The 26,305-nt window shown below is 36.7% G+C and overlaps 3 protein-coding genes across 3 annotated transcripts; 2 read left to right on the plus strand and 1 right to left on the minus strand.

Moving 5' to 3' along the window:
• The first annotated feature begins 893 nt into the window (after positions 1-893).
• Positions 894-6,130, plus strand: LOC141622436 (uncharacterized). Its single transcript, XM_074438470.1, has 6 exons — positions 894-1,280; positions 2,651-2,800; positions 3,319-3,577; positions 3,677-3,895; positions 5,106-5,248; positions 5,744-6,130. Exons 1-6 carry the CDS (start codon positions 993-995, stop codon positions 6,041-6,043), a joined length of 1,359 nt encoding a protein of 452 aa, XP_074294571.1. The 5' UTR covers positions 894-992; the 3' UTR covers positions 6,044-6,130.
• Positions 6,131-6,460: 330 nt separating this feature from the next.
• Positions 6,461-9,909, plus strand: LOC141622435 (pentatricopeptide repeat-containing protein At3g29290-like). Its single transcript, XM_074438468.1, has 2 exons — positions 6,461-8,406; positions 9,097-9,909. The coding sequence occupies exons 1-2, from the start codon at positions 6,715-6,717 to the stop codon at positions 9,262-9,264; spliced, it is 1,860 nt and encodes a 619-aa protein (XP_074294569.1). The 5' UTR covers positions 6,461-6,714; the 3' UTR covers positions 9,265-9,909.
• A 344-nt stretch (positions 9,910-10,253) lies between these two features.
• LOC141622434 (chaperone protein ClpB3, chloroplastic-like) lies at positions 10,254-19,254 on the minus strand. The gene is made up of 10 exons (XM_074438467.1): positions 18,767-19,254; positions 17,469-17,687; positions 16,684-16,921; positions 15,901-16,096; positions 15,086-15,140; positions 14,769-14,919; positions 14,083-14,391; positions 12,748-13,013; positions 11,287-12,213; positions 10,254-10,723 (listed from the first exon to the last, which is right to left on the minus strand). The coding sequence occupies exons 1-10, from the start codon at positions 19,025-19,027 to the stop codon at positions 10,397-10,399; spliced, it is 2,949 nt and encodes a 982-aa protein (XP_074294568.1). The 5' UTR covers positions 19,028-19,254; the 3' UTR covers positions 10,254-10,396.
• Between the last annotated feature and the right edge of the window lie 7,051 nt (positions 19,255-26,305).

Consider the following 26,305-nt stretch of genomic DNA (forward strand, 5'->3'; position numbering starts at 1 on the left):
TTGGATAATATAAATATTTTTATTAAAAAAAATATATATTTATCGTGATTATCTTTTTGTATTATCACATCAAATCTTTTTATTAAAAAAAATATAAATTATCTTTCCTCCTTTACCACTCATCCGCCGTCCACCTTCGCCAGACCGTGTCAAAAATCAAATTGCCTCCACTTTCTCTGAATTGATTGAACATGGATTGAATTGAACTGTTATGTAAGTACAAAGAGAACGGGATCATAAAGCTACGAAAAACATGTCATTGCCAGAAGCATATATATCTCGTGCCTAAGGTTTATGATTTTCCAATCTCATGTGCACACTAAATAAATTCACTTTGGTCAAAAACCATTTTTTTTTCATTTCCGAACACTATTTAAAAAAATAAAAACTTATTTTTATTATCGTCACTCTTTTCAAAAGGACATGAAATTCATGACTTGAGAAAACCGCTCCTAATTTATTCATTTTATAAACTATACGTCAGATGTAGTACTACATCACATCTGATTGTGTGCTTTCTGAGTTCTATTATAAAAAAAATTAAGTTTTACTTTAAATATTATGAATTTTAGTATAAAGTTTTTGTACAAGTTCATTCTAAACATTAAATTAAAAATATACAATACTTCGTATTACTCAAAAACTATACATATAAATTCAAGTATGCTAAAAAAATGCATGTTTGCTCAATAACTAAACGAGTCTAAGGTAATAAATCGGATGCATAATCTTTTTCTCTAATTGATCTCTTCATACTTTCTAGTATTTCAAAATTATATTCTTATTAAATAAGATAAATCAAAATAAATTGTCCAATTTTTTTTTTTAAAAAAAAAATCCATGTAGGACAGCTTCCACGTGGCACAAACACCAGCCCAGAAATCCAAAAACACACATTTCCACACTTCCACTCCCTCAACCCACAAGCCTAAACTCTAGAACAATACTTGAACTAGTAGTGTTCTAAATTCAGAAATTCCAACCACTTAAAAATGGTGGCAACAATTTGCTCAAAAACATCATCATTTCTGCAAAACCCAATTTACCCAAGAGATTCACCCATCAAATTCCTAAGTGGGTCCTCCTTAAAGTTACAATCTTTACCACTAAAATCAACTAAAATTAAGAGGAAAACAAATGATCATATTGTGGTGGCTTCAGTTACAAGCAGTAGTAGTAGTGATGGTAGTACTAATGGTGGTGGAAGGTTTTATTTCAATTTTACAGGGTTTCCATTTCCACTTGGGCCTTTTCTTAATAGGCAAACTCTTAGGACTGAGGTAATTTTGTATACTCGCTCCGTCTCAATCATTTGTTTACCTTTTACTAAATTACACTTGCAGAAGTGAAGAAGTAAATGGGAGAAATGAGTGATTCTTTGGTATTGTTTTCTTGTCATGCTGTATTGAATGATACTCTATCCGTCTCAATCATTTGTTTACCTTTGATTAATATACCCCTCAAACAATGAATAGGAGGGAGGGAGGGAGTACTTGCAGACTTGCAGTTGCATCACAATGATTGTTCTGAAATGAAGGAAATTAGTAAATTAGCCATCTTTGTATGACTGTATTTAGTCTGTGTCATTCTGAAAGTGGTTTTCTTACCTTTATCAGTGTGTCATGCAGTGGCGGAGTTGGGATTTGTTGTTAGGGGCGAAAGTTTCCAGGGGGTGGTATTGAGTCCTCTGCAGCGGGCCTATAGAATTAGGTGCAAGAGATTGACCCACAAGCAAGTTAGGTTCATCCTAAAACCAATTGGTGATAGGAGACTGGAGACGTAGCCCATTTAATTTTTAAGGATTATTAATGGAAAAAGTAAAATTGAAAATTTTCCTGGGGGACTGTCCCTGCTAGCCCTCCACTAGCTCCGCCACCAGTACCCGGTGGCGAAGCCAAAATCGTTTACCGGGGTCTATTCTAAAGTAATTATTATTCACTTCTTATTACGGGGTCTTAAAGACATAAAATTTTCAAAACAGGCAAATTTTAATGATAAAAAACGTCAATTATCGAAAAACTGTGGGGTCTGAAGACCCCTCTACTCTATATGTGGCTAGTGGCACTGCCGGTACCATACTGCCTTTGAGGATAGCATTCTTGCCTAAAATTTGATTCTTACACAAATTCACTTGTAAAAAGGTAAAGTTAGTAATCAATGATTATTGATTGTAGTTTAGTAAGTAAAATAAATGGAATAGGAGTTTTTCTGAAAAAAATATGGGATTTTTTTTCTTTCTGACTGGGTTTCATTTGGTTACTGGATTCGTTCGAAAGTAGTGAATCGCGAATCTGTTTGAGCGTTATTTAGCGATGGTGCTTACTTAAAATCTACTCCTATATGTCAGACACGCTATTAAGAGCGTATAGAATGTTGCATATTCCCATCGAATCAGGCAACTATGGTTTTAAAGGGAAACTACTCCAGTAAATTTCGGTGGAAATTTGTGGGGTTTAGTTTCTGGAATGTCATAGGCGGACTGGAGGATTTTGATTTTACAACTTAGCTGGTATTTAGGTGCATATAATGATCATATGAATGGGTAATGTAAATAGATTTGGATGACTTGTGGTAAACTTTGATCAAATCGTATTGTTTTATGAGAGATTTCGACTGCTTACTGAAGTTGGCATCGAATATTTGTCTTCAGATCATAAAAGATTGCATATGGTCATTTGAGCAAGAGCAAGCCTTGGGCTTTAGCAGTGTTTCAACAAACATCCGCATGACAGTCATTAAGCTCAAAACAGGAGGATTATGGGTTCATGCGCCCATTGCTCCGACTAAAGAGTGCATTCAGGTTAGTGGGATTTGATGAATTTTTAACTTCCTCAGAAATTTCCGCTCTACAGAAGGAAAAGATGACAGATGACCTGCAATACTTCCGACTGCAGAAATCATGGAAAAATCTCCTTTCTGAGACTACCTCCTCAAAAACTCCCACCATTAACTGCTGAGGTTTTATGGGACCCTTAATTAGAGATTCAACCATATCACCTTTTGTAGGACTCACAAGATGACTTAATAGGAATGACAGCGGAGAACTCACGACCTCCCATCTTGATACTTACCTCGAAAACCAACCCTTTTGCTAAAACTGTGCTGAATGTTCTTTAAGAGAGAGCCAAACATTTGCTGATGGTTTAAATTATTATAATTCCAAACAAATATTGAGCATGTTAGAACTCCACTCAATTACACACCACAGGGATCTTGATCCGTCATTGACTAACACTACTAAACTTACAAATTTTATGCTTTTATCGCGATTTGTGAGTGTTTTTGTTAATTATGAGCAGTGTGGTTTTGCCTTGACAGCTATTGAAAGAACTAGAAGCTCCGGTGGAGTACATTGTACTTCCCACGTTCGCTTATGAGCACAAAATATTTGTCGGTCCATTTTCTAGAAAATTTCCCCGTGCGCAAATATGGGTGGCCCCTAGGCAATGGAGCTGGCCTCTGAATCTACCACTTGAGTTTTTCGGCATATTTCGCTCGAAAACTTTGCAAGATGAGGATCTATCAACCCCATGGTCAAATGAAATTGAACAGAAAGTTCTGAGTTCACCAGAAGTTGGTAACTTACATTTTATAAACTTTGCTCAACAGTAGATCCGATAGTTAGTACAGTGGTGGAACGGAACCTGATGTTTTATCTCTTTTTCACACACTCAAGGTATCGGGCCATACGTAGAAGTAGCCTTCTACCACAAGCCTTCAAGATCCCTTCTGGTTACCGATGCTGTGATCTTTGTCCCACGGCAACCCCCTCAATGTATCAGTAAAGAGTCCTTAATAGCAGCTGCAAAGAATGGTTTGGCGGTAAAGATTCTTAGTAAGGGAAAAGAAGTTCCAGATGGACCAGTCATTGACAATTCAATGAACCGCCAAAAAGGTACTTCTTTAAGTCATCGGTCTGTAATATTGTCATATCATCGATAATGGTTTTGTGTACGTAGACCTGTCAAACAGGCCGGGTTTGGTTATTTGGGTCAAAATATGGGTAGGTCTACACTGGTTGGAGCTTAGAAACTATAGAACAAGTTAAAATACATTCTCACGCCTTTTTTTCTTCTTCATCCCCTATTTACTAAATGAATAGGCATCCTCACACATTTTCCCTCCAAAAAGTATCTTTCTAAATAAAGTAGCTAATACTCCCTCCTATCCACTCTTTTCTTCCCTATTTCCTAAAACGGATTATTCAGGTTTTCTTCCCCTTTCCTTTTTGAGAAAGTTTTTATTAATATTATACTCTTACCTCTTTCCACTCACCAAACCCCACTATATACCTTATTAATATTTAATTCTAATTATTCCTACCTCTCTCTCCAATAACCAAACCCCACCCATCACCTTTATTAATATTTAATCATAATTATTCATACCTCTCTCCAATTACCAAACTCCACTCATATATTTATCAATATTATACTCCCCACCCTTAATCCCCGTGCCCACTTCAAAGGGGAAAAAAACGATGGATAGGAGGGAGTAACAATTATGTATACATTAACTAAATAAGAAAGCTAATAATTATAATAATTTATTTCATTAAATTATTATCTTTTCATTAAAATTAATCTTCTCATCCAATTATATTTTTTTTTTTACTAACTCTAATCTATAATCTTTCAATTTAAATAATAAAAAAAATAAAAAAATTATATCAAACTATGAATTACTAAATATTTGACCGATGCTATTATTTGAGTATAATTTGACTCATACTAGGTAAAATACAAAATATAGACATTTTAATTACTTTCGAGGCAAAAAATTGAGAAAATGTATAAATTGGAATCATTAGTTTTGCGGTATAAATTTTTTTTTTTTTTCAAAAATACATTTCTTTCAACATGCTACTCAATTCTCTTAATTAATTTTCAGTTTCAACTTTTTATTTCTCAAAGCAAAATGCATTGAAGAAAAAAATGAATAACTAATGAAATACCACTATTATATATGTAATTTAGTAAAAATAAAAATAACTCTATAAGACGTGCATTTAATGCACGGGGTCTAACCTAGTTTTTTTACTGTTATTACACGAATTGTTTGGATCCGATATTAAACAGGCCTACCTGATGTTGGTGTGCTTGCAGGATGGGAAAGAATGGTTCTTCAAATCCTGTTCCTTGGACCATCAAATTTGCTAGAACCAAATGCGACCTTTGCTCAAATGTCACAGAAATTGATCGTCTCCCCTATTGTAAAAACATTAGTCTTCAGCAAAGTTCCTGAAAAGGTATAGCAAAAGCCAGTAATCTTCATATGCTTATTCGACATCCTCCTTAGTTTGTAAATTGTTTGATGCTGCAGCATGAAACTGTGTTAACTTCAGATTTATGTCATGACATTTGGATCTTGTAGTGAAGTGCCAACTTCCGATTTAGGTCATATGCTCTCAAAGTTGGGGCTGTCACCTTCTTGTCGTATGAGGTAGTCTGAAGTTTAAAGAGTGGTGTTGTTATGCTCAAGTCCAACCTAACATGAGAGCGAGTGAATGACTCTTGTCATATTTTTATGGGTCCGTAGTTCCGTACCCTTACAGTCCTTATTCCCTAACATATGATAGCTAGCAAACCGCGTACACCTAGTTTGCACCGTTTAGGCGTTTATGTTTGACCCACGAAGGCATTCCCTTTCTCGTCTCCTTATCGTTCACCTCTTTTCTTTTCATTTTTTTCTTCATAATTCACCTTGCTCTTTTTCATTAGGTTTGTGTAAACTGAATTCTCAGGTAAGAGATTGGACTGATCGTATAGTTAAAGACTGGAAATTCAAGAGGATAATCCCTGCACATTTCCAAGCTCCAGTAAAGGCAGGCAGGTCGGAATTTTTAGCAGCATTCGCTTTTCTAGATGAGCTGTTGGGTGAACGCTATGTTACTCGGCCTTCACTTTCTCTCCTCTTCGCTTCATTCATGGGAAAAGCAGCCTCTTATTTCCCTCCTGACGATATGAAGACGTTATCCTCCCTTGATCAGTTCTTAGTCTCTGTAGGAGCCGTGAAGAAGACGGTTTCGGGGAAGAAGAGATGAAACATGTCTTTTCTTGTATATTACTGTCAATTGTGATTATATACATGAAAAGAATTAATGTACTAATCGTCTACCACATTTACTCCATGTCGCCCACACTTTTTCCATGTGCTCTTTACGTCTCATTCATTTTCTTACCTTTTCTATTCTTTATGAGAAGTAACTTAATCAAAGATATTGGGGGGAGTTGTGTACCGTAAAACATGGAAGGACACGAAAACTAGTTCCGAGTTCCGACATGTCAAATGTCTTGAAATTAAAGAAAAAAAAGTCTGGCTAATTTACTGAAACTCCAAATTACTTACTTTAATTCCAGTTATCTAAATTAAAAAATATTCTAAAATTCATTATTGTCTCTTGTCAAGCGATTTTAAACAAAACTATTATAAAACCATCAATAAAGAGTTACTATTCCGCAAGTGTCCTTTGTCGATTTCTAATAAAACCGTCTTACACAAGTCTACGATAATTGTGAATTATCAATTGGACAAATCTCTTATCCGGACCTGGATTTAATTGTGGCAACCGCGCTTTCAAAAATCCATTTTCTGAAACCAAGTGTGTTCCCAAACTTCATCATCACCAGTTCACCACCACATATAGCTGATTAGCTGCTAGTGTCTTTAAAGGTCAGATTTTTCTTCTTTATTTTGCTTTAATTTTTCTGGGTTATGTTAGTCATGACAGAATCATTAGCAAATTCACCTTCAAAACTTATAATTTCAAATGGGTTTGGATGTTCAAACAATCAAGATTGTAAATTTAAGTGCTTTCTTTATGTTAATTCAAGAAATTTGAAGCAAAATTTACCCCATGAAATTACTGCTAGAGCTGTGATTAGAACTAGGTCTGTAAAATTTAGGAAATTTGTCAACTTTAGGGTCATGGTTGCTAATATTGAACCCCATGGGTTAGTTTGTGAGCAAAAGGTAGATTCTTGTGTTGAGGGTTTTGATGATGATGGTGGTGAAAGAGAACGGCGGCGGCTACGCTTGTCGAGGAATTGCAATTTAGGTGGAGATTTGGAATGTGGCAGGGTAGTTTCGGAGAAAATGTCGTTAGGTTCGAGAAGGGGAGAGAATAAGGTGTTTCATTTGGAGGGAAGGGATGAAGAGGTGATGGTTTCGAGAGGGGGAAAGAATAAGGTGTTTTCTTTGGAGGGAAGGGATGAAGACATGATGGTTTCGAGAGGGGGAGAGAATAAGGTGTTTTATTTGGAGGAAAGGGATGAAAAGGTGTTGTCTAAGCGAATTTTGAGTCTTACTCGAAGCAATAGAAAGACTAGTGCATTAGTGTTGTTTAGGTCGATGGAGATGTCAGGATTACGGCCTAATTTGCATGCGTGTAATTCTCTTTTAGCTTGTTTTGCAAGGAATAATATGCTTGATGGTATGTTGAGAGTCTTTGAATTTATGAAAAAGAATAAGATTGGTTCGGGGCATTCGTGTAGCTTGATGTTGAAAGCATTAGCTGAACACTGTGGTAGTGATGCTGCCTTGCAAGCGTTCTTGGAATGGGAAGGTGAAAGTGAGATGAATCAACATTTTGATTCAGTTTTGTATAATACTATGATATCGATTTTTGCGAAGGAGAATGATTGGGCTCAAATGAAGAAGATATGGGAATCTATGAAGGAAAATGGGATTATTGGGACAGAAGTCACCTACCGTGTTTTAGTTTGTACATTTGTTCGTTGTTGTCGGTATGAAAATGCTATTGATGCTTATTCCGAATTGCTTCAGAATGAATTGGAACCGGATATTGATACAATGCAAGCCATTATAGGTGCTTGTGCGAAAGAGGAGAAGTGGGATATGGCCTTGAGTGTTTTTCACAGTATGTTGAAATGTGGGTTGAAGCCGAATCTAGTTGCATGTAATGCCTTGATAAACCTGCTTGGGAAAGCCGGGAAGGTCAAAGAAGCATATAAAGTTTATAAGCGTATACGGTCTCTAGGGCATGTCCCTGATTCGTACACATGGAAGGCATTGCTTTCTGCATTCTATCGGGCCAACCAATATACAGCTGCTCTTCAGCTCTTCGATGGCATTCAGAAAGATCTGAACTTCCAACCTAGTTCTTATTTGTACAACACTTCTTTAATGTGCTGCCAGAGGCTCGGATACTGGGAGAAAGCTCTCCAATATCTTTGGAAAATGGAAGAGGCGGGTATAACAGTTTCGACTGAATCATATAACATTGTTATAAGTGTTTGTGAGAGTGCTAAAAAGCCAAAAGTTGCTTTGGAAATATACGAGCACATGGCTCTTAAAAAATGTCGTCCGGACACCTTCACTCATTTGTCACTGATTAGAAGCTGTATTTGGGGAGACTTGTGGGATGAAGTGCACAACATCTTGGATGTAAGTTCTATTCTCTCTGAACATCAGTTTGTTAGATCGATGTTTTCATTTCTAGGACTTTCCTGAAACTAACATCGTCACAGTTGCTAGGAATTTGAATTTTTCCTGTCTAGCTAGAGAAGCTGCATTTTAACAAATTTACATCACATTAGATCTCAGATGCTGTTTACTCGCCATGACTCAATTGTGCAGACACGAGGACTGTCCTAAAATGAATATACTAGTGCAGAGACATGCCTTTTAAATGAATATATAGTTATAATTTTGATAAATGTAGATTTTTTAAAGTAAAAAGGCTTCAGAAGCAGTCTGTTCCTTGTCATGTGGTTCTGCCTTTTTGCCTCGGTTTGAAGATGTGTTGGAGTGATAATGGTTGGGCTCGGATTCCAAATCCCCATCATTGAGCGTTGCATCGGACAAAGGTGCTGCCCTAAAATTATAGAGCTGAGGCAACTTATATCAGATGGATAATTCATGTGTTAGCAGGAACATTTATCTCGTCTGATGTACTGCACTTTCCATTTTAGTACAGCAATGCAGCTTCTAGGTCTAGGTCTGAAATTTAAGTGTCTCTTTAGTTTATTAAGACTCATGACCTATCAAATTACCACACTGTCCTTGAGCTATGTTTCTGCATCTTTCGGTTTTCTCTTGTTTGATCCTCATAAATCCATGGTATCCCTTTTACAGGAGTCAACACCGAATGTCTCGCTCTATAATGCTGCAATTCATGGAATGTGTCTTAGAAGAAAGTTTGACTCAGCTAAGGAGCTTTACATAAAAATGCGAGACCTAGGCCTTGTACCTGATGGAAAAACACGAGCATTGATGCTGCAGTATATGCGAAGAGGAACCTGAGGATATGGATATTACAATTTCAACATCATAGGTCAGGCAGACTCCATAACAGAAATGTCGCTACAACAAGGACAACTACATGACCCGTCTTGATGAGCCCCATAAGGGCCAGGGGGCAGATGTACGATGTCCTATCTCTGTATTGAAAACAAAAAGTAGTTCCCCAGATGACCGACAACAGAAATAAGTGGAAAATTGCATCGACCAAGGTTATTGGATTCACCCAAGAGCTTCCCTTCAACTAGCTGGGATTTTGTGTAGCACGACTCGTCACTGACTCACTGCTACGCTTGCAATCTGTCATTAAAATTGCATCGACCAAGGTTATCGGATTCACCCAAGAACTTCCCTTCAACTAGCTGGGATTTTGTGTAGCACGACTCGTCACTGACTCACTGCTACGCTTGCAATCTGTCATTCTGCGCGTCTGTGATAGTGTAACTGAAGTCTGCTGCTGTGTAATGTACTGAGTTTTTGCTCATGAGCACTCATACAACCAAAGCCTTTGTGCTAATGCAACGTTCACCTGCTACGTATGTTTCCTTTTTTGCTTGAAAAGAAAAATTCTGAAAGACTACATTCCATCATACTTCTTTCATTTATTGGATTCCCTTGCTTCAAGTTTGGAGCCGGTTTATAGAAAAAGGCAAGCTAGAAAGTATAATGGAAGATATATGGAACTTTGCGTTGCCAAAAGATGGGACAAAAGACAGTTTTGATTCGGACTGTTTCCAATTTTATAGTTGAGAGTTGAGACCGGCTCAAATTATTAAATGAACCATACTAATAGCTCGTCTCAAGTTCAAAACTATCTTAAATAACCGTAATATTGATTCAGATTGTAGTTTCCATTTTTATTGTTGAGACTATCTCGAATTATTAAGCAAATCATACCAATAAATCGTCTTAAGTTTAAAACAGTTTCCAAGTTATTGGTTGCCTTTTTGCTTTTGTTGTTTTTGAAGATGAAGTTTACTTCAGAAAAAACATGTCAAACCTTGCAATTATTTTATTTTCTATAAGGTGAGCAGGAGCATCTCGATTTATATAGAAAGTTAAGAATGTAACGTATGTACAATCATCGGGAATTCGTAATGAAAAGCTTCAAACACACAATAGGCATCTTCCATGTCTAGAACGGGGAAACGGCTTCCTGTGCTTGTGAAGACGAAGACCCTGTATCGGGCTCACGTTTTCTGAAAACAAGTTTCTGTTGGGGAAGTTGGCCATTTGAAAAGGCAGTGAGCTCGGTATCAATGATAATGGTGTCCTCTTCCTTGAATTCTCCTCTCAAGATACCTTTAGCAATCTCGTTCTCAACGTACTGCTGAATCACTCGTTTCACTGGTCTAGCTCCATAGTTAGGATCATATCCCAGGTTCCCCAGGAGCTCAATTGCTCCATCTGTCACGTGAATTTTCATCTTGCGATCTGCAATTCTCGATTGTACTCGTTGTAGCTGGATAACATCACAAAAAAGTTAGCTACATGAACTTTACAAGTTATAACAGTCTGAAACACATTATTTGGCACAGCCTAAATCAGTAAATTAGTGCTTACAGGTTCAAGTATGTCAACCGAGACATAATATAAACATGGCTATTAAAGATTTCGTTTCAAATTGGTTAATTTTTTTTGGGTCTTCGGGCGCAATCATTTCGGATTGGAACATATAGGTTTCGAGTCTACTTGGGGAAGGGCTTGAATAAGAGTCGGGCACTCTTAAGTCTCAAACTATGTTATTTGGCGCCACACTTGTACTGCTGTAATGTGTCCGACAGGAAACCAAGAATGTGGCTATAAAATTCATATCCTACCACCACCAAACCAACATTTTTCGTGAAAGCGCCGAAAAGAGAGGTTACAAGTTTACGACGGGTTATGACTCCTTCAGAGAGACTCCTAGCATTTTGCTATTGGATGACCTCTGCTTCAGGATACAAGACTCCAATTCCAAAGCTACGTGGTCTATAGAAAAAAAAGAAGTACCACGACGGTAAGGCATAAAGACAAAAAAAATACCTGCAACTGGACAATGCTACTGATCTGTTCACGATCAAGAGGCTGGAAGACGATGTATTCATCTACTCTGTTCATGAACTCCGGCCGAAAGATTGCTCTCGCAGCGTCCATCACTCTTTTCTTAATAATTTCGTAGGTAGCCTCTTTTGAAGATTGTTCGTCATCGGCATTCAAGATGTACTGAGACCCCACGTTCGAAGTCATAATGATGACAGTATTTGTGAAGCTCACTGTACGTCCTTGTGAGTCTGTCACCCTGCCATCATCCAGGATTTGAAGAAATACATTGAAAACATCGGCATGGGCTTTCTCAATCTCATCAAATAGAATCACCGCATATGGCCGTCTTCTAACTATCTCGGTCAATTGTCCTCCTTCCTCGTACCCCACATAACCAGGTGGGGCACCTATCAGTCTCGAGACAGCGTGTTTTTCCATGTATTCACTCATGTCGATCCGGACAAGTGACTCCTCAGTGTTGAACATGTACGAAGCAAGAGCCTTTGCTAGCTCTGTCTTCCCCACCCCTGTGGGACCCATAAACATAAAACTAGCAATGGGCCGGTGTGGGTCTGAAAGCCCAGCCCTAGAACGCTGGATAGCCTCGGCTACAGCTTTCACGGCAGGATTTTGCCCTACGACCCGTTTATGTAGCTCTTCTTCCAAATGCAAAAGCTTCTCTCTCTCCGACTGTTGAAGCTTGGATACCGGAATTCCAGTCCACTTGCTGACTATTTCAGCAATGTCACTTCCAGTTACTTCTTCTCGAAGCATCGACTTACCAGACTTCATGTATTCATCTAACTCTTTCTCGGCGCCTTCTAATTGCCTTTGTAGAGAGTTAAGGCTTCCATACTTGAGTTCAGCCGCCCGATTGAGATCATACTCTCTCTCAGCTTGCTGGATCTCAATATTGACCCTGTCAATCTGGAAAACACATAGCACGCTCAGCAAAGTCGACCATTCTATATCTTATAAGGTTCACAATGAGTAATTTTTTGGGCCATCTTAGAATGAAGTCCATACTTTTTCTCTTTCCTTTTTGGGTACTGTCTTGGACCATTTAGTCCTAACAAAGGGTCCATAAATTGTCCTCCATTTTGCCCATTTGCTTTGTCTTTTCACTATTTTACTAAAGTATGATGTACAGTCGCCTCCACTACACTCTATTTTACTAGAGAGTATATGTCTCGTATTTCGTAATACTCCTTCCCATGATAAATGTAAAATTGTAAACTCTAGCTTGAGACGGACTGAGCATAAAATAGCATCTTTCAGAATATTGCACTATTTTTTTTACTACTTATTACTTCGTAGTAGAATATTGCTCTATTAGATTGAAGCATACGGAGGTCAAGCTAAGAACAAAGAAAGCTAACAGAACTAACTGCAAATATAGCGGTCACTTGTCATTGTTGTCAGTCAAGAAACAACTCTAATGCAGATAAAAATGAAGTATACCTCTTCTTTTATTGATTGGATACGTGTCATTACGCTTTTCTCATGCTCCCATTGCTCAGTTAACTCGGCCTGCTTTTCCTTTAACAGAGACAGCTCAGCATCCAAGCGATTAAACCTTTCCTTTGACGCTTTATCAGTATCATTCTTAAGTGAAAGCTTTTCCATCTCAAGCTTAATTACAGAGCGATTGATTTCATCAAGGGCAGTAGGTTTTGATGTGATCTCCATCTTCAGTTTGGCAGCGGCTTCATCAACTAAGTCGATAGCTGCAGTCCAAATCCGCAACTTGGTAAAAACACTCAAATCACATAACCAAAATGCTTCATGCTTTTCTACCTTCAATATAACACTATAACTCTATACTATCTTTTGTTTTACCACTACCATAGAATAATTTGTGGTGTTTTTACTCAGACAGTTCCGCATACCATACAGACTTAAATGTAATGGTTGAGCCCAACAATTAGCTTGAGATCGAAGGCTATTAAGAGTCATATATATCCATAAAAGGTGTGAGATTTCCCAAAGCTTACACATTTAAGACGGGACACGACTCACGAGATACCTTGAGTTTTGATAATAGAGACAAATCAACTTAACTGGTGTAAGAAATTAGGGGAGGAGCTACTTAATTAGCGTCACTACAGCAAACAAATGTGCATCTCAAGAGCTTAAGGATCTCACAGAGTAATTTTGGAATCAATTTAAACCTAGATATAAACTGAATACATAGGAAGTAAGGGTCAGATGTACCCAGTAGCGGAGCCAACAGTTATGGGGGTCATTTTCAGTTTCGGTGTCGTTTGTTCCCTTTTATCATGGGGTCTGAAACTAAAAAAAATCAGATTAGTCAAATTTAACTATGTACAAACCATTAACCAAAAACCGGTTGGGTCTCGTGATCCCATAGGTCAATAGTTGGCTACGGGCTATGCCACTAAGATTTACCTGTACCCAACATGAAGAAATTAATCATAATAGCGCAAAAGAATAATTACCCAGTTCTCATATCGTATACGGGCGTCATCTTTTATGGTATCTTTTTGTATAACATCAACCCTGTGGTGTCTTTTGTACATGGACAACCACTTTTATGATGTATTTTTATATGACACCACCCTCGTGGCGTCTTGTTGTACATGGACATCACCCCCTAGTGTCCTTTAAATACCAATATCCCCTACTTATCAAAAAAAGGAGAGACTATTTTCAGATGACCCGTAACAAAAACATCATTGAGATTGCATTGGCCGAACGCCACTCCCCATTTTTCTAATCACATCCTTTTCAATGATCAATTCGCATTAATAGAAAAACATTATTGTGTTCTGTTACCTTTGTCAGGCAAAAAACGTCCACTAATGTATCGATCTGAAAGCATAGCAGCTTCCACCAGCGCACTGTCAGAAATCCTAACTCCATGATGCAACTCATATCTCTCACGAAGCCCACGCAATATTGAAACTGTATCTTCTACGCTAGGTTGGTCGACATAAACCTGTTGAAAACGCCGTTCTAGTGCTGGATCTTTCTCAATATACTTACGATACTCATCCAATGTAGTTGCACCAATGCATCGCAACTCTCCACGCCCAAGCATAGGCTTCAAAAGATTCCCAGCATCCATTGCGCCATTAGTAGCCCCTGAACAGAGATATATAAATTTGTCTTTACTTTTCCCCATCCAATATCGCTAGTCTAGTAGTCTCGTCGTCTACTTACATAAACCATTCTAGATTTTCCTCACGGATTTTTCTTTCTAAATTACTGAATTACACATATTACATAACAGAGTCTTTTGATGTAGGCTAATGAGATTACTCCAACACGGCCATAAATATTGGACGTGACAATGTAGGACACGGCTTGTGCGAAGGTATTTTTGGACTAAAATGACATGTCACGAGTGTTGGATGCGATATAATGCAAAAGTAATAGAGTCGGTCTAACATATATGAGGTCACTAAAGATTGAGGCATTAAACTCCGAGTTTTGAACAGAAGATGAATGAAACAACTCACCTGCGCCTACAACCGTGTGGATCTCATCAATAAATAGAACTGTCTGACCCTCCGCTTCCGTAACTTCCTTCAAAACAGCTTTAAGACGATCCTCGAATTCGCCACGATATTTAGCTCCAGCAATAAGAGCTCCCATGTCAAGAGAAATTAACTGAGACCAAACCTCACAATTAATATTGTTCTCCACCAATAGAATAAATATATTGAACTAAATTAAATCACTACCTACTTATTGTAGGCATTTAAAACAGAGTATTGATGGGACAAGCCAGAGTAAAAATAGTGTGAAAAAAATATACAAAAAAAAATGGTAGTACCTTACGGTTCATTAAAGCTTGAGGGACATCCCCTTCAACAATTCTCTGAGCAAGCCTACACAAATGAAAACAGCCATTTTAAAATTGAAAACCAAATCGATGTGAAGGAGACGAACGACATGTCAACCAAGTTAAAACCAACTAAAAAATCAGGTAGATAGATATGTTATGAACATATGTGGGTGAGATGATATTCCAATACCAATCTGTTTCAGCTTGAAAGAATATTTTTAGACGTCAAGCAGAAATATTGAACTTCCTCACTAGAAAAAAATGATTCATGTAAGGATATGTAAATATCCTACAACTCCTGAATTCAAAGGAGTGACTGAATAGTGACCGCTTGTATATATTGACAGAATCCATCTTCACAACAACAACTCCGTGCCTCAAGGGCTCCTGAAACTAGGAGGGTATGGGGAATATGCATAACCTTGCCCCATTTAACGATACAAAGAGGTTGTCCCCATTGACCGAGATTCTAAGAGGACAATTTGGAAAATTCAAAGGCAACCAATAGCCGCCAACTAAAAACATACCATGGAGAAACTGGCTATATCTCTTCAAACTCAAAAATTCACGGCATGCATTAGGCCATTTATACCTACCGTTTCCTATCTCAACATAATGAATTTCCGTAAAAACAACAAACTCATTCATTCAAAAATTCAGTAAAGAACCATATTATGTACTCCTATTTATTAGGAGGTAATCATATAACCAAAAATTTTAACTATAAGCCAGTTGGAACGTAGTATCAAAATAGAGAGAATAAAGTTTGTTAATTGCATAAAATACCAGCATCAATCACTTACCCTTCAGCAATAGCAGTTTTACCCACACCAGGTTCACCAATCAAAACAGGATTGTTTTTGGTCCTCCTCGAAAGAATCTGGATACATCTTCGTATCTCATCATCCCTTCCAATAACAGGGTCAAGTTTACCTTCCCTTGCCATAGCAGTCAAATCCTTACCATACTTTTCTAAAGCTTCATATTTTCCTTCGGGGTCTATCACAAATTCACAATGCAAGCAGAAATGTTTGTCAGAAGAGACTATGCATAACAAATAGCCACCGTAATGCGGCTAATGCCACAAACAATAATACATGTTCCAGTAACATCATTGCAAATTACAAAAACAGCTACAATTTGGCTTTTTAATTTAAATTGGCAGTGACCTCCAAGCACTCGGATTATCTATAAACGGATTATTTAATGCTTCTTATCTAAGTCACAATTTCGAACCCACAGTCCATGCTCAACCCGTCCCGTCCCTTGTTTCTGGCAACCAAGCATTTTTTTTTTTTAATGTCTACATCTCCAAAGCATTTTTTTTTTTAAATTCTACATCTCCAAATTTCTTGAGGGTATTGGTGAATGAAATGGAGAGAGAAAGGAGTAAAGGGAGTGTTAGAAGACTATTCACTTTTCAACTGGAAAAAATAAAGTCAATTGCCGGTATAAAGTCAACTGGAACAGAGGAACAAATGAGGCAAAAATATTGAAATAACTCAAAGTTGGCATTATTACGCGAAAAGTCATGAAGTAACCTATATTCTCATTAGCTTTTTCAAATGCAAATGAGCAAATATTACCTTGATCAATGACGGATTGACGTCCCCTTACAGCCTGTATTGCTGAACTTATTGCTTTCTCAGAAATTCGAAAATCACCAAACAACTGTTTTCCAAATCTTTTGTCTTGGGCAAAACCAAGAACTAGATGCTCCACTGACACAAATGAATCCTTATATTCTTTCATGTAATCCCTGGCCCGTTGAATCAAAGCTTCTAGATCACGCCCCAACATAGAACCAGAAGATTCGCCAACAACCTAGTGTAATATAAAAAGATGAAACAAATTGTGCATTATAAAACAGCTCTTGATAGAGGAAGAGAAAAAAAGGCATGCACTTCATATTGAGTCGGTACAAATCATGGTTAAGTCTCCGATAAAACACTAGTGTTTCCAAGTTGAAAATAAGCTAAACCAAACTGTTTCATTTCATCAGCATGCACTGTGAAATTTAAACCTAAGCACGCAAGATAGAGTGTACTAAAGAAAGAACTGAAAAGAAGGGTCACCTCCATCAAAAGTTTATTGTCCCTATCCGACTTTGATTGCCATCGATGTCAAATTTGACCATTAATACTTCAAATAAATGTAATGATAACATGTAAATTTGTTATGTTTGAATCATTCTATTGTTTTTTAAAATTTATGACTGATGTACATCATAGAGTATCAGTCCACATCGACATTGGTTGACCATTAAGCTAAGATTTTGACATTGTAAGAGGGACGGAGGAAGTGCTAAACTACCAACCCGAATAAACACAACAGATTACAATTAAGTGCGAGACACAATGGCTCCACAAACCTTGGGTTGTCGTTGTATAAACTTATCAGTTGCCTCGAGCAAACGGGTGTTGTCAACCCCAGCTTTGGAGAATATACGACGAGCCAGTCCATTCTTCTGCTCCAGTAAGGCTTTCATCAAATGCTCAGTCTCCACGATCTGGTGCTTATTCTCTCTTGCCACTTCCGGAGAGTTAACAATAGCTTGCCATGCCATCTCTGTGAATTCTTGTTGGGTAATCTACAGTTATAAAATCGCCATATAATTCCATCAGGAGAGCTAAAAGTGGATATAAATATAACTATTCCTAAGATGTGACCTATTAGATTACAACTATTTTAACCAAGGCATCACCCCATTTCTCAAGTTCCACAAAACCTACTTCCTTAAACTCAACACATAAGAAACTAGCACAAAGAAGTAGAGTAGAAAACAGTAGAATAGGTAAACATTGCAATCTTGCATTTTTTATATGCAATTCTCAACCAATTTACATGATGAATGTAAATGTGACCTAGTTCTCAGTTGTTACAACGCGACCTAGTTCCTGAATGTCCCGATATAAACACGACCTAGTTCTCAGTTGTCCCAATATAATGCGCGCATTATATTGGGATATTCATCATGTTTTATTCACCAAATTTTCGATAGGCAATAAGCGCGTAATGAAGTATCTGACATCGCAGATTTCAAGCAGCAACCGTGACATGAATACGTGCAATCTAATTCACATGAAGTCTAATAGAAAAATCATGGATTCAGGGCAATTAAGCTAGTTCGCTACATAAAACATAGTGAAACAAAAAATTCCTCTCGTAAATTCTGAATGATCTAATATAAACGCGGCCCAACGAGTGAACAAAAATACTACTCAGCTGTTCTCCAGTACTTCAGAACTCAATACAATCATCAACTAACTCCGAAATCACGAAACTGAATCACCAAATCACCATTTCTTCAAAAGAACAACATTTAGCTAGAAAACATATCAATCATTACACTAATTACTCAGCTATAATTACATTCAATTGAGCATCATATTAACTCAAATTAGCATTTTTGAATTAAACCCATTTGCCTACATCCAAAAATACACCAACCCATGAAATCAATTCAATACATAATTCTAGTATAAACAAAAACTAATTAAACATCACACTTAACTTCAACAATGCATTGTACAATAACACACAGCCTCGTGACCTCATCCAAATCATTTGTTTACCTTTAATTAAAATACCATCATAAAGAATAAAAAACGTAAACAAATGAATGGGACGAAGTGAATATATACTCAAAAAAAGGCAATTAAACATTACCCGTCCACCAGTCGCTTCACATCTAACAACAAAAGAATTAGACCTCGAATTCTTCTTATAATTCCTATACATACAAACATTGTTATAACTTTTCTGACCCAATTTCATTGATTTGAGTGAATTTAACGAATTGGGTCTAGAATTAAACCCAAGAGAAACAATTGGGTTTGAAAATAAGGCATTCCTGACGCCAGTTTTTGGTGGAAAACTGAACAACGCTCCTGCAAACGACGTCGTTGCAGTTGCAGTTGCAGTTGCCATGGTAGTGGCAATATGGAGAAACGGAATTCAATTCGAGTAATTGGGTTTACAGTATTAGGGTTTAAGATGATGAGTGTTTGGTTTGATTTGGAGATTTTGGGAAATTTGGGAAATTTGTAGTGTGAGTGTTGGATTGGGATGGGGATGGTGTAGGTTGTTCCAGCAGGTTCTAGGTGAAGGGTGCAATTTCAGGATGGTTGCACTTGCACCAAGACAAATTGTCACCCAATCTATGATGGTATTTTGGTGTTAAAAACCAACTCAAGTTTTAAGATCGGTTTTGTATTTTAATACGCTTTCTCATATGAATGTCCGTTGGGTTTGAATTGTGGATACAACTGCATACCTCCCCATACCAGGTGCTAATATTCCACTTTAGAATTGTGGGGGTGGGATTCGAACCCGTGGTCTTTTGGTTACACTGACTTTGATATCATGTTAGATGAACCATTTCAACCAAAACCTTAAACTTTTAGCTATAACCTTTTCTATATGGTATCAGTGCCAGTGTGATCAAGGTCACGGGTTCAAACCCTAACAGTCTTCAATAACTCACGAAATAAAATTTCAGCACATGGTACGGGGGTCTGTGCACTAATCACTATTCGAGCTCAATGGACACTCGAATGAGGGGGCATAATAAAAATAAATATAATAGTTGGACCTCAATCATCACCTTAAGATTTTTGTTGAGATGGTTCATCTAACAATTGGTACGGTCCTTATTCTCTCCATTACTCTTTTGAGTCTTCTCTCTACTACCTATCCATTACTTACCAATGAACCGGATTGCTTCAGATTGCAGAGGACAAAATAAAGGGCCCGAATTAGTTTTGGACACTTTAATCTCCACCTCAGTTTTTATACAATTTTGATAAATCTAAATCATAATTTTGTTCTCAAATCAAATCCTACCCAATAATAGGTAATGGAGAGGAAGAGGTAATGAAGAGGACCCATATGCGTATTGGTATGGGTGTGAATGAGTTGAGACCGTTTAAGGCTGTGTTCTTCTGGGTTTAATTAAATTGAAATAAGCTGAACTAAACTGAAGTGAGTTGAAGTAGGCTGAATAGAACTGGAGTGAGCTGATCTAAATTGAAGTTAGCTGAGAAAAACTGATTAGTTGAACCGAAGTGACCTAAATTGAGCTAGGCTTAAGCCAGTTGGATGAGAGTTAAAATTAGCCGAAAAGAACATAGCCTAATGCTCAGTTTGTTCGAGTTAGGGAGTTAAGTTTGAGTTTGAATTGGAGTTTAAGTTTGAGGTAAGTTTATATTTAACGTGTGAATTTGATGAGAATGATATCAAGTTTGGTTGTTCTTCTATTTATAATCCTAAGTTAATGTATGACCAAAATAATTCTAAATTTGTGCCATTTATTCAAAGTTTTTACTTATTACCAACATGGTTTAAGTTTTTTTTAAGAAAAAAGGCAATATACTAGTGTGTAATGTATGAGTGATATTTAGGGGCGTTTAGGGGTGAGTAAGTTTAGGTCTGGATCGGGAAAATGGACCGGACCGGATCATTTGGTCTGGACTAAACCCGGACCGAATTTTTTAGGTCCGGTCCTCGGTCCTCATTTTTTGAGTTTTCGGTCTTCGGTCCGGTCCGGACCAAATGGACCGAATTTTATGTTTCTAAAGACTATCATTAGAATATTATAAACTAAATTACCATTTTATCTTCACAAGACATTATAAATTAATATTGAGTATTTTTTTTTTCTCAAAAACAATCGTCTAATTATTCATGGACATTTAATTTAGTGAAACTTAGATGTAATTATCATACACGAAATAGTGAAAGAATTAGTTCTAGGTCCATTTTGGTCTAAGACCGGACCGGACCGAATATTTCGGGTTTGGTCCGGTCCAAGACCAAAAGTTTTAGGTCCGGTCTTCGGTCCACAAAAATTTTATTTTCGGTCTTCGGTCCGGTTTGGTCTTGGACCGATGCTCAGCCCTAGGGGCGTTCATTCAATGGTTTACATTAAAGACAAGACCGAACCGCGCAATTTGGTCTAAGCTGGATCGAACCATACTTTATTTAGCCCGGTTCACGGTCCACCGATTTACATAAGTTTGGCCTTTCTTCCAGTCCTAAACCAAAACGAACAGACCGCGGAACCGCCATACATTTTTATGGTATGGACCAAACCGGGCCAGTATAACTATGGTCCGTTCCACAATCCAACATTTTATCCTTATTTGATCGTTGCTCACTTAGTTTGGTTCGATCGAGTCTGGACCAATGAACACGCCTAGTGATATTATACCAAATACCTTTTAGTTTTTCTTGTTCGGTTGTCTATAAAATACTTTTCAATATCCTACTTGTACTTCATCTTAGCCACACATTTATCTTACTTGATCCACTTGCATTATTATATGTGATCCTTATTATTTATATTTATACTGAGTATTACTTAAATCGTTCAACTTTTGTATTTTGAAAAGTAATTACGAGTCAAAAGCAAATATAATTTTGAGTAAGACATTTCAAAGAATACCACATAAAATTGCTGAAAAAAAGTTAGAGAGTATTCAAAACCAGCTTGGTTCATCCCATATTACGGTTTTAGAAGTAGCGCAGTTGAAATGGCTGAAAAAACGTGATGCCCTACTTGACTATAAACGCACTTATTGGCAACAGAAAACTTGTATAGATAAAGCTAAGTTTGGAGATAATAATACCAAGTATTTTCAAAACCATGCCACTATTAGACGTAGTAGGAATGGAATTAAGCAGTTCATTAATAGAAACGGTGCTTGTATTACTGACCGAGAACTCATTAAACAAGAAATATCTGACGAATTTAAAATTAGATTCACCAAAAATCAACTTTGTCATTTCGACAAAAATGAAGACTTTAAGTCGATTAGTGGATTAATTACAGACGAAGATAACATTTTTCTTACAAGTAATGTTAGTATGGAAGAGGTTAAACAAACTGTATTTAATTTAGCCGCAAATAAATGTCCAGGTCCTGATGGTTTCCCTATAGAGTTCTTTCAAAAATATTGGGATATTGTAGGAAATTCTGTAACTAAAGCAGTGCTAGCTTTTTTCCATTCGAGTAAATTATTAAAAGAAATAAATCATACTTTCATAGCATTAATTCCTAAAATTGATAATCCTCAAACAGCAAATCATTTCCGCCCTATTAGTCTCTGCTCAACAATCTATAAAATTTTTTCGAAAATTTTGGCCACTCGTCTTCGTAGTTTCTTGCCTAAGATTATCCACCCTTTTCAAGGTGCTTTTACACCTAATCGCTTTATTCAAGATAATATCCTTCTTGCCCACGAAATTTTCAACTCTTTTAAGCGTAAAAAAGGGAAAGGTGGCTGGATTGCTATTAAACTTGATATGGAGAAAGCCTATGACCGACTAGAATGGAATTTTATTGAGGAAACTTTTAGACAAATGGGTTTCAATGATATTTGGATTTCATGGATCATGGAATGTATAAAAACTGTCTCGTTCTCGATGTTAGTAAATGGAACACCGGGTGACGTTTTTACACCCACTCGAGGCATTAGACAGGGAGACCCACTCTCGCCGTATATATTCATTATGTGCGCCGAGATTTTAGCAAGATCTCTACAAAAAAATAGTGATCTTAGTTCGAGTGATATTGGTATTAGAATTGGATCTGGGGTGGAGAAAATCCCTTTTCTCACTTTTGCGGATGATACTATTATTTTCGCTAAAGCCTCAAATCAAAGTTGTAGAACCATTAAATCTATTTTAGATAAATTTTGCACGATTTCCGAACAATCTGTTAATTTTGACAAATCCACTTTTCAATGCACTAGAAATATCGAGCGTTCTCTTCGTGAATCCTTTAGAGGCATTCTTCATATGAACGAGGAAGCTCATTTGGGTAAGTATTTAGGATGTCCTATAATTGATAGCAGGGTGACTAAAAATACTTTCGAGAATATTGTTCAATCTTCTTGCACTCAATTATCGAAATGGAAAGCGAATTCTTTATCTCAAGCAGGTAGACTAGTTCTTGTCAATGCTAATTTAGCCGCGAAGGGAACTTTTCAGATGCAAAGCTTCCTCCTCCCTTCATCGATCCATAATAGATTAGATAAAATTAATAGAGACTTTCTCTGGAATAAGAATCCTTCCCAACGTTCTCCTAATTTGGTTGGTTGGCATAAAGTTTGTTTACCAAAGTCGGTTGGCGGTTTAGGAATTAAATCTTCTGAAGCAGCTAATAAAGCTCTTCAAATGAAACTTTTATGGAAAATTCTTATGGATAAGGAAAGTATATGGGTCAAAGTGGTATCTAAAAAATATTTGAGAAATTGTTTACTCTTTGATCATAAGCCTAATGCAGCCTCTTCTTGGCAATGGCGTAAACTAATGAGTCTTCGAACTCTTTTTAGAAAAGGACTGAGATGGCAGGTAGGTAATGGTAGCAACATTAAGTTTTGGTCTGATAATTGGGTTTTTTCACACCCACTTACAAGCAGTATGGTTGATGATAATAATAACCGTGATCTTAATCTTTTGGTTAAAGATTTCATAACCTCTGACAAACAATGGGATATTTGTAAATTATCCAGTTTAGTGAATAACGATATTGTTAATCGACACTAACATTCCAGTGCCACATAATGATTTTCCAGACACCCTCATTTGGGGGTTGTCCGTAAATGGAAATTTCTCTACCAAGACAGCAACTTGGTTAGCGCAAGGTTTGTTCGATAAAACTTTTGACAAATGTGAATTTCAGTGGATCTGGAAATTGAATATTCCTCCTAAATTGAAATTTTTTCTTTGGAAAGCGCTGTGTTGACCACCAACAAAAAGTAGACTTCTCAAGAGTCATATTGATGTCCCACCTCATTGTGTTCTGTGCAACAATCCTATTGAAAACAAAGATCATTTCTTTTACGAATGTCCATTGATTGGGTCTGTCATCCAAGATCCGAACATTATTAGTTTCAACGAGTTTTGTCAAATTATAAAGACTATTACAAGTCAAAGTTTTCTAACGAAACTTAATTATCTCAAGGATTTAATTTCAAAAGATGACTTTATAAAGATTATTTTTATTTGGTGGAATGCATGGTTCCATAGAAATGATATTATCTTTAATAATGTTAATTTAAGTATCAGCAAACTTATTACTTTATGTAATAATAGCACTAAGACATGGAATGTGACTAGATTTAAGGATCTCAACAATCCCGAGGTAGAAGAGTCAGCTAGAAACAATTCTAATAAGGAAGAGATTTGGTGGGAAAAACCTACAAACGGTGTCCTAAAGCTAAATTTTGACGGATCGAGAATAGAAGGTAATAAAGCTGCTTTAGGATATTCTATAAGAGATCACAATGGTAAAGTCGTTTTGTTGGGAGCAAAAATGTGCGGATCCAATAGTATCCTTGTTGCGGAAGCACTTGCTTTAAAAGAAGGTATTTTAGCAGCTAAATACTTAGGAATCTCAAAGTTAATTGTGGAGGGTGATAACTTATGTGTTATTAACTCGATTCGAGGTACTTGGCAAATTCCGTGGGAAATTTCTAGTATTATCAAGGATGTGAAATTAGACCTTCATTTTTTCGATGAAGTGATAATTAAACATTGTTTTTCGTGAAGCCAACAAGGTTCTTTGACTTCATGGCTTCACATTGGACATTCATGTCCAACTCTTTCGAGGTGGTTTGATAAATGTGGCTTCAACTTACCTCACTCATTCGAAAGGATGAGATAGGTTGGTCTCTACCCAGAGGATCAACCTGGTTTTTCTTACCTAATCAAAAAAAAAAAAAAAAAAAAAAAAAAAAAAAAATTATTTTATAATTTTTTAAAAAATGAAAATAAGTGAAATTAGAAGTACTTCTTATGCATTTGTACGGACTTGTAGTGGATGCTAACTAACTTTTAATGCTTTTCCCATTGTACATAGGAGACTTTGCACCTAAAATCTCCGTAGTCAAAGTAGTGCTCCTCCTCCCTTCCCTCAATCTCGAGGTCAAACTTTACTCAATTACCTATTTACCCCAATTACCTCACCTTTTTGTCCTCATTTTCTCACGGGGGCCCATCTCCCCACCTCCCGCCGACTACTTCCCCCCCTTCCTCCAACCCCCTATGTTCCTTGACTTTTCTCCCCTCCCCAACTTTTTGACACTAAAATGATCACAAATGCGAAGACAGGTTCCTATTTACCGTTTCACAAATACGAGTGACATTAGTAATTTCGGAGTGATATTATGTATTCCCTAAAAATCAGTTACATATTGTTCGATAGCATTTGACATTTTATCTCATTTATATATTTAACCTGTTTTATATCTAAAACGAATTTATCTACCTTAACAAAAAATTGTATAAAATAATATTTTGTATCTGTATGTGGAGTGGGGATCCTCTGTCCCATTTGGTGTCCCAATGTGTGTGTCACTCCAATCACCTTCTAACATATCAACAAATTAATATAATTATTGCAATATTTTATTTTGCAACAAGTGATGTGTCAAAAAGTAAGTGGAGTGACACACACAATGAGACATAAAAGTGTGACAGAGGATCCTTACTGCTGTATGTGAGCATGTCTTAAGGACATATTGGTATACGATAGATTATAAAATAAGTAGAAACAATATAGTCTAGTTAATTTTTAAAAAAAGGCGATTTAGTTAATGAGTTTAACTAATGTATTTAATTAGCATATATATATATATATTTAGTAAAAATGTCTAGTGATCATTAGATTTAACTTAATACTCCCTATGTTCCGGTCATTTGTTTATCTATTACATTATTACATATTTGAGTGTCTCACTCATTTGTTTAACTTTCATTTGTTTAACTTTCTAAATTAGCTTGTTTTTCATGGGTTATATAATAATAATCCACCCAAATCCACTTGTCATCCAACAATTAAACTTACAAATAATCTACTAGTCTTCCCTTGATTTTTATGTCAAAACAAATGATCAGAACATGAAATGTAGATTTGTTTCATTTTATCGAATCCATTTTTTAAATAATGGTCAAAAATAAAATATTTGTCATTTTGAAATAATGGTCAAAAATAAAATATTTGTCATTTTGGGTCGGTTTTGAAAATATTTGTCAAAATGGTGTCCACGTAGGCTCGGGATTTCTGGACCTAAAACACGCCACTATCAATGACGTGTTTATAATGAATTAATGAGTAGGGAAAGAAACTTCATTAAAAAATGGACTAAAACAAACACGCCATTGGGAATGGCGGGTTTCGGAGGGGAAACACGCCACCCCCTA

This window comes from Silene latifolia, chromosome X (genome assembly GCF_048544455.1).
Source record: "Silene latifolia isolate original U9 population chromosome X, ASM4854445v1, whole genome shotgun sequence".
Classification (NCBI taxonomy): domain Eukaryota; kingdom Viridiplantae; phylum Streptophyta; class Magnoliopsida; order Caryophyllales; family Caryophyllaceae; genus Silene; species Silene latifolia.

Bases quoted from the DNA above. Each gene is read 5' to 3' on its own strand.
- LOC141622436 (XM_074438470.1), top strand. From the start codon at position 993: ATGGTGGCAACAATTTGCTCAAAAACATCATCATTTCTGCAAAACCCA. The intron at 2,801-3,318 runs GTTAGTGGGATT...TTGCCTTGACAG, and splicing joins CGACTAAAGAGTGCATTCAG to CTATTGAAAGAACTAGAAGC. The intron at 5,249-5,743 runs GTATAGCAAAAG...CTGAATTCTCAG, and splicing joins TCAGCAAAGTTCCTGAAAAG to GTAAGAGATTGGACTGATCG.
- LOC141622435 (XM_074438468.1), top strand. From the start codon at position 6,715: ATGTTAGTCATGACAGAATCATTAGCAAATTCACCTTCAAAACTTATA. The intron at 8,407-9,096 runs GTAAGTTCTATT...TCCCTTTTACAG, and splicing joins AAGTGCACAACATCTTGGAT to GAGTCAACACCGAATGTCTC.
- LOC141622434 (XM_074438467.1), bottom strand. From the start codon at position 19,027: ATGGCAACTGCAACTGCAACTGCAACGACGTCGTTTGCAGGAGCGTTG. The intron at 16,097-16,683 runs GTAATATTTGCT...AATTTGTGATAG, and splicing joins TCAATCCGTCATTGATCAAG to ACCCCGAAGGAAAATATGAA. The intron at 14,920-15,085 runs GTACTACCATTT...GTTTGGTCTCAG, and splicing joins AAGCTTTAATGAACCGTAAG to TTAATTTCTCTTGACATGGG.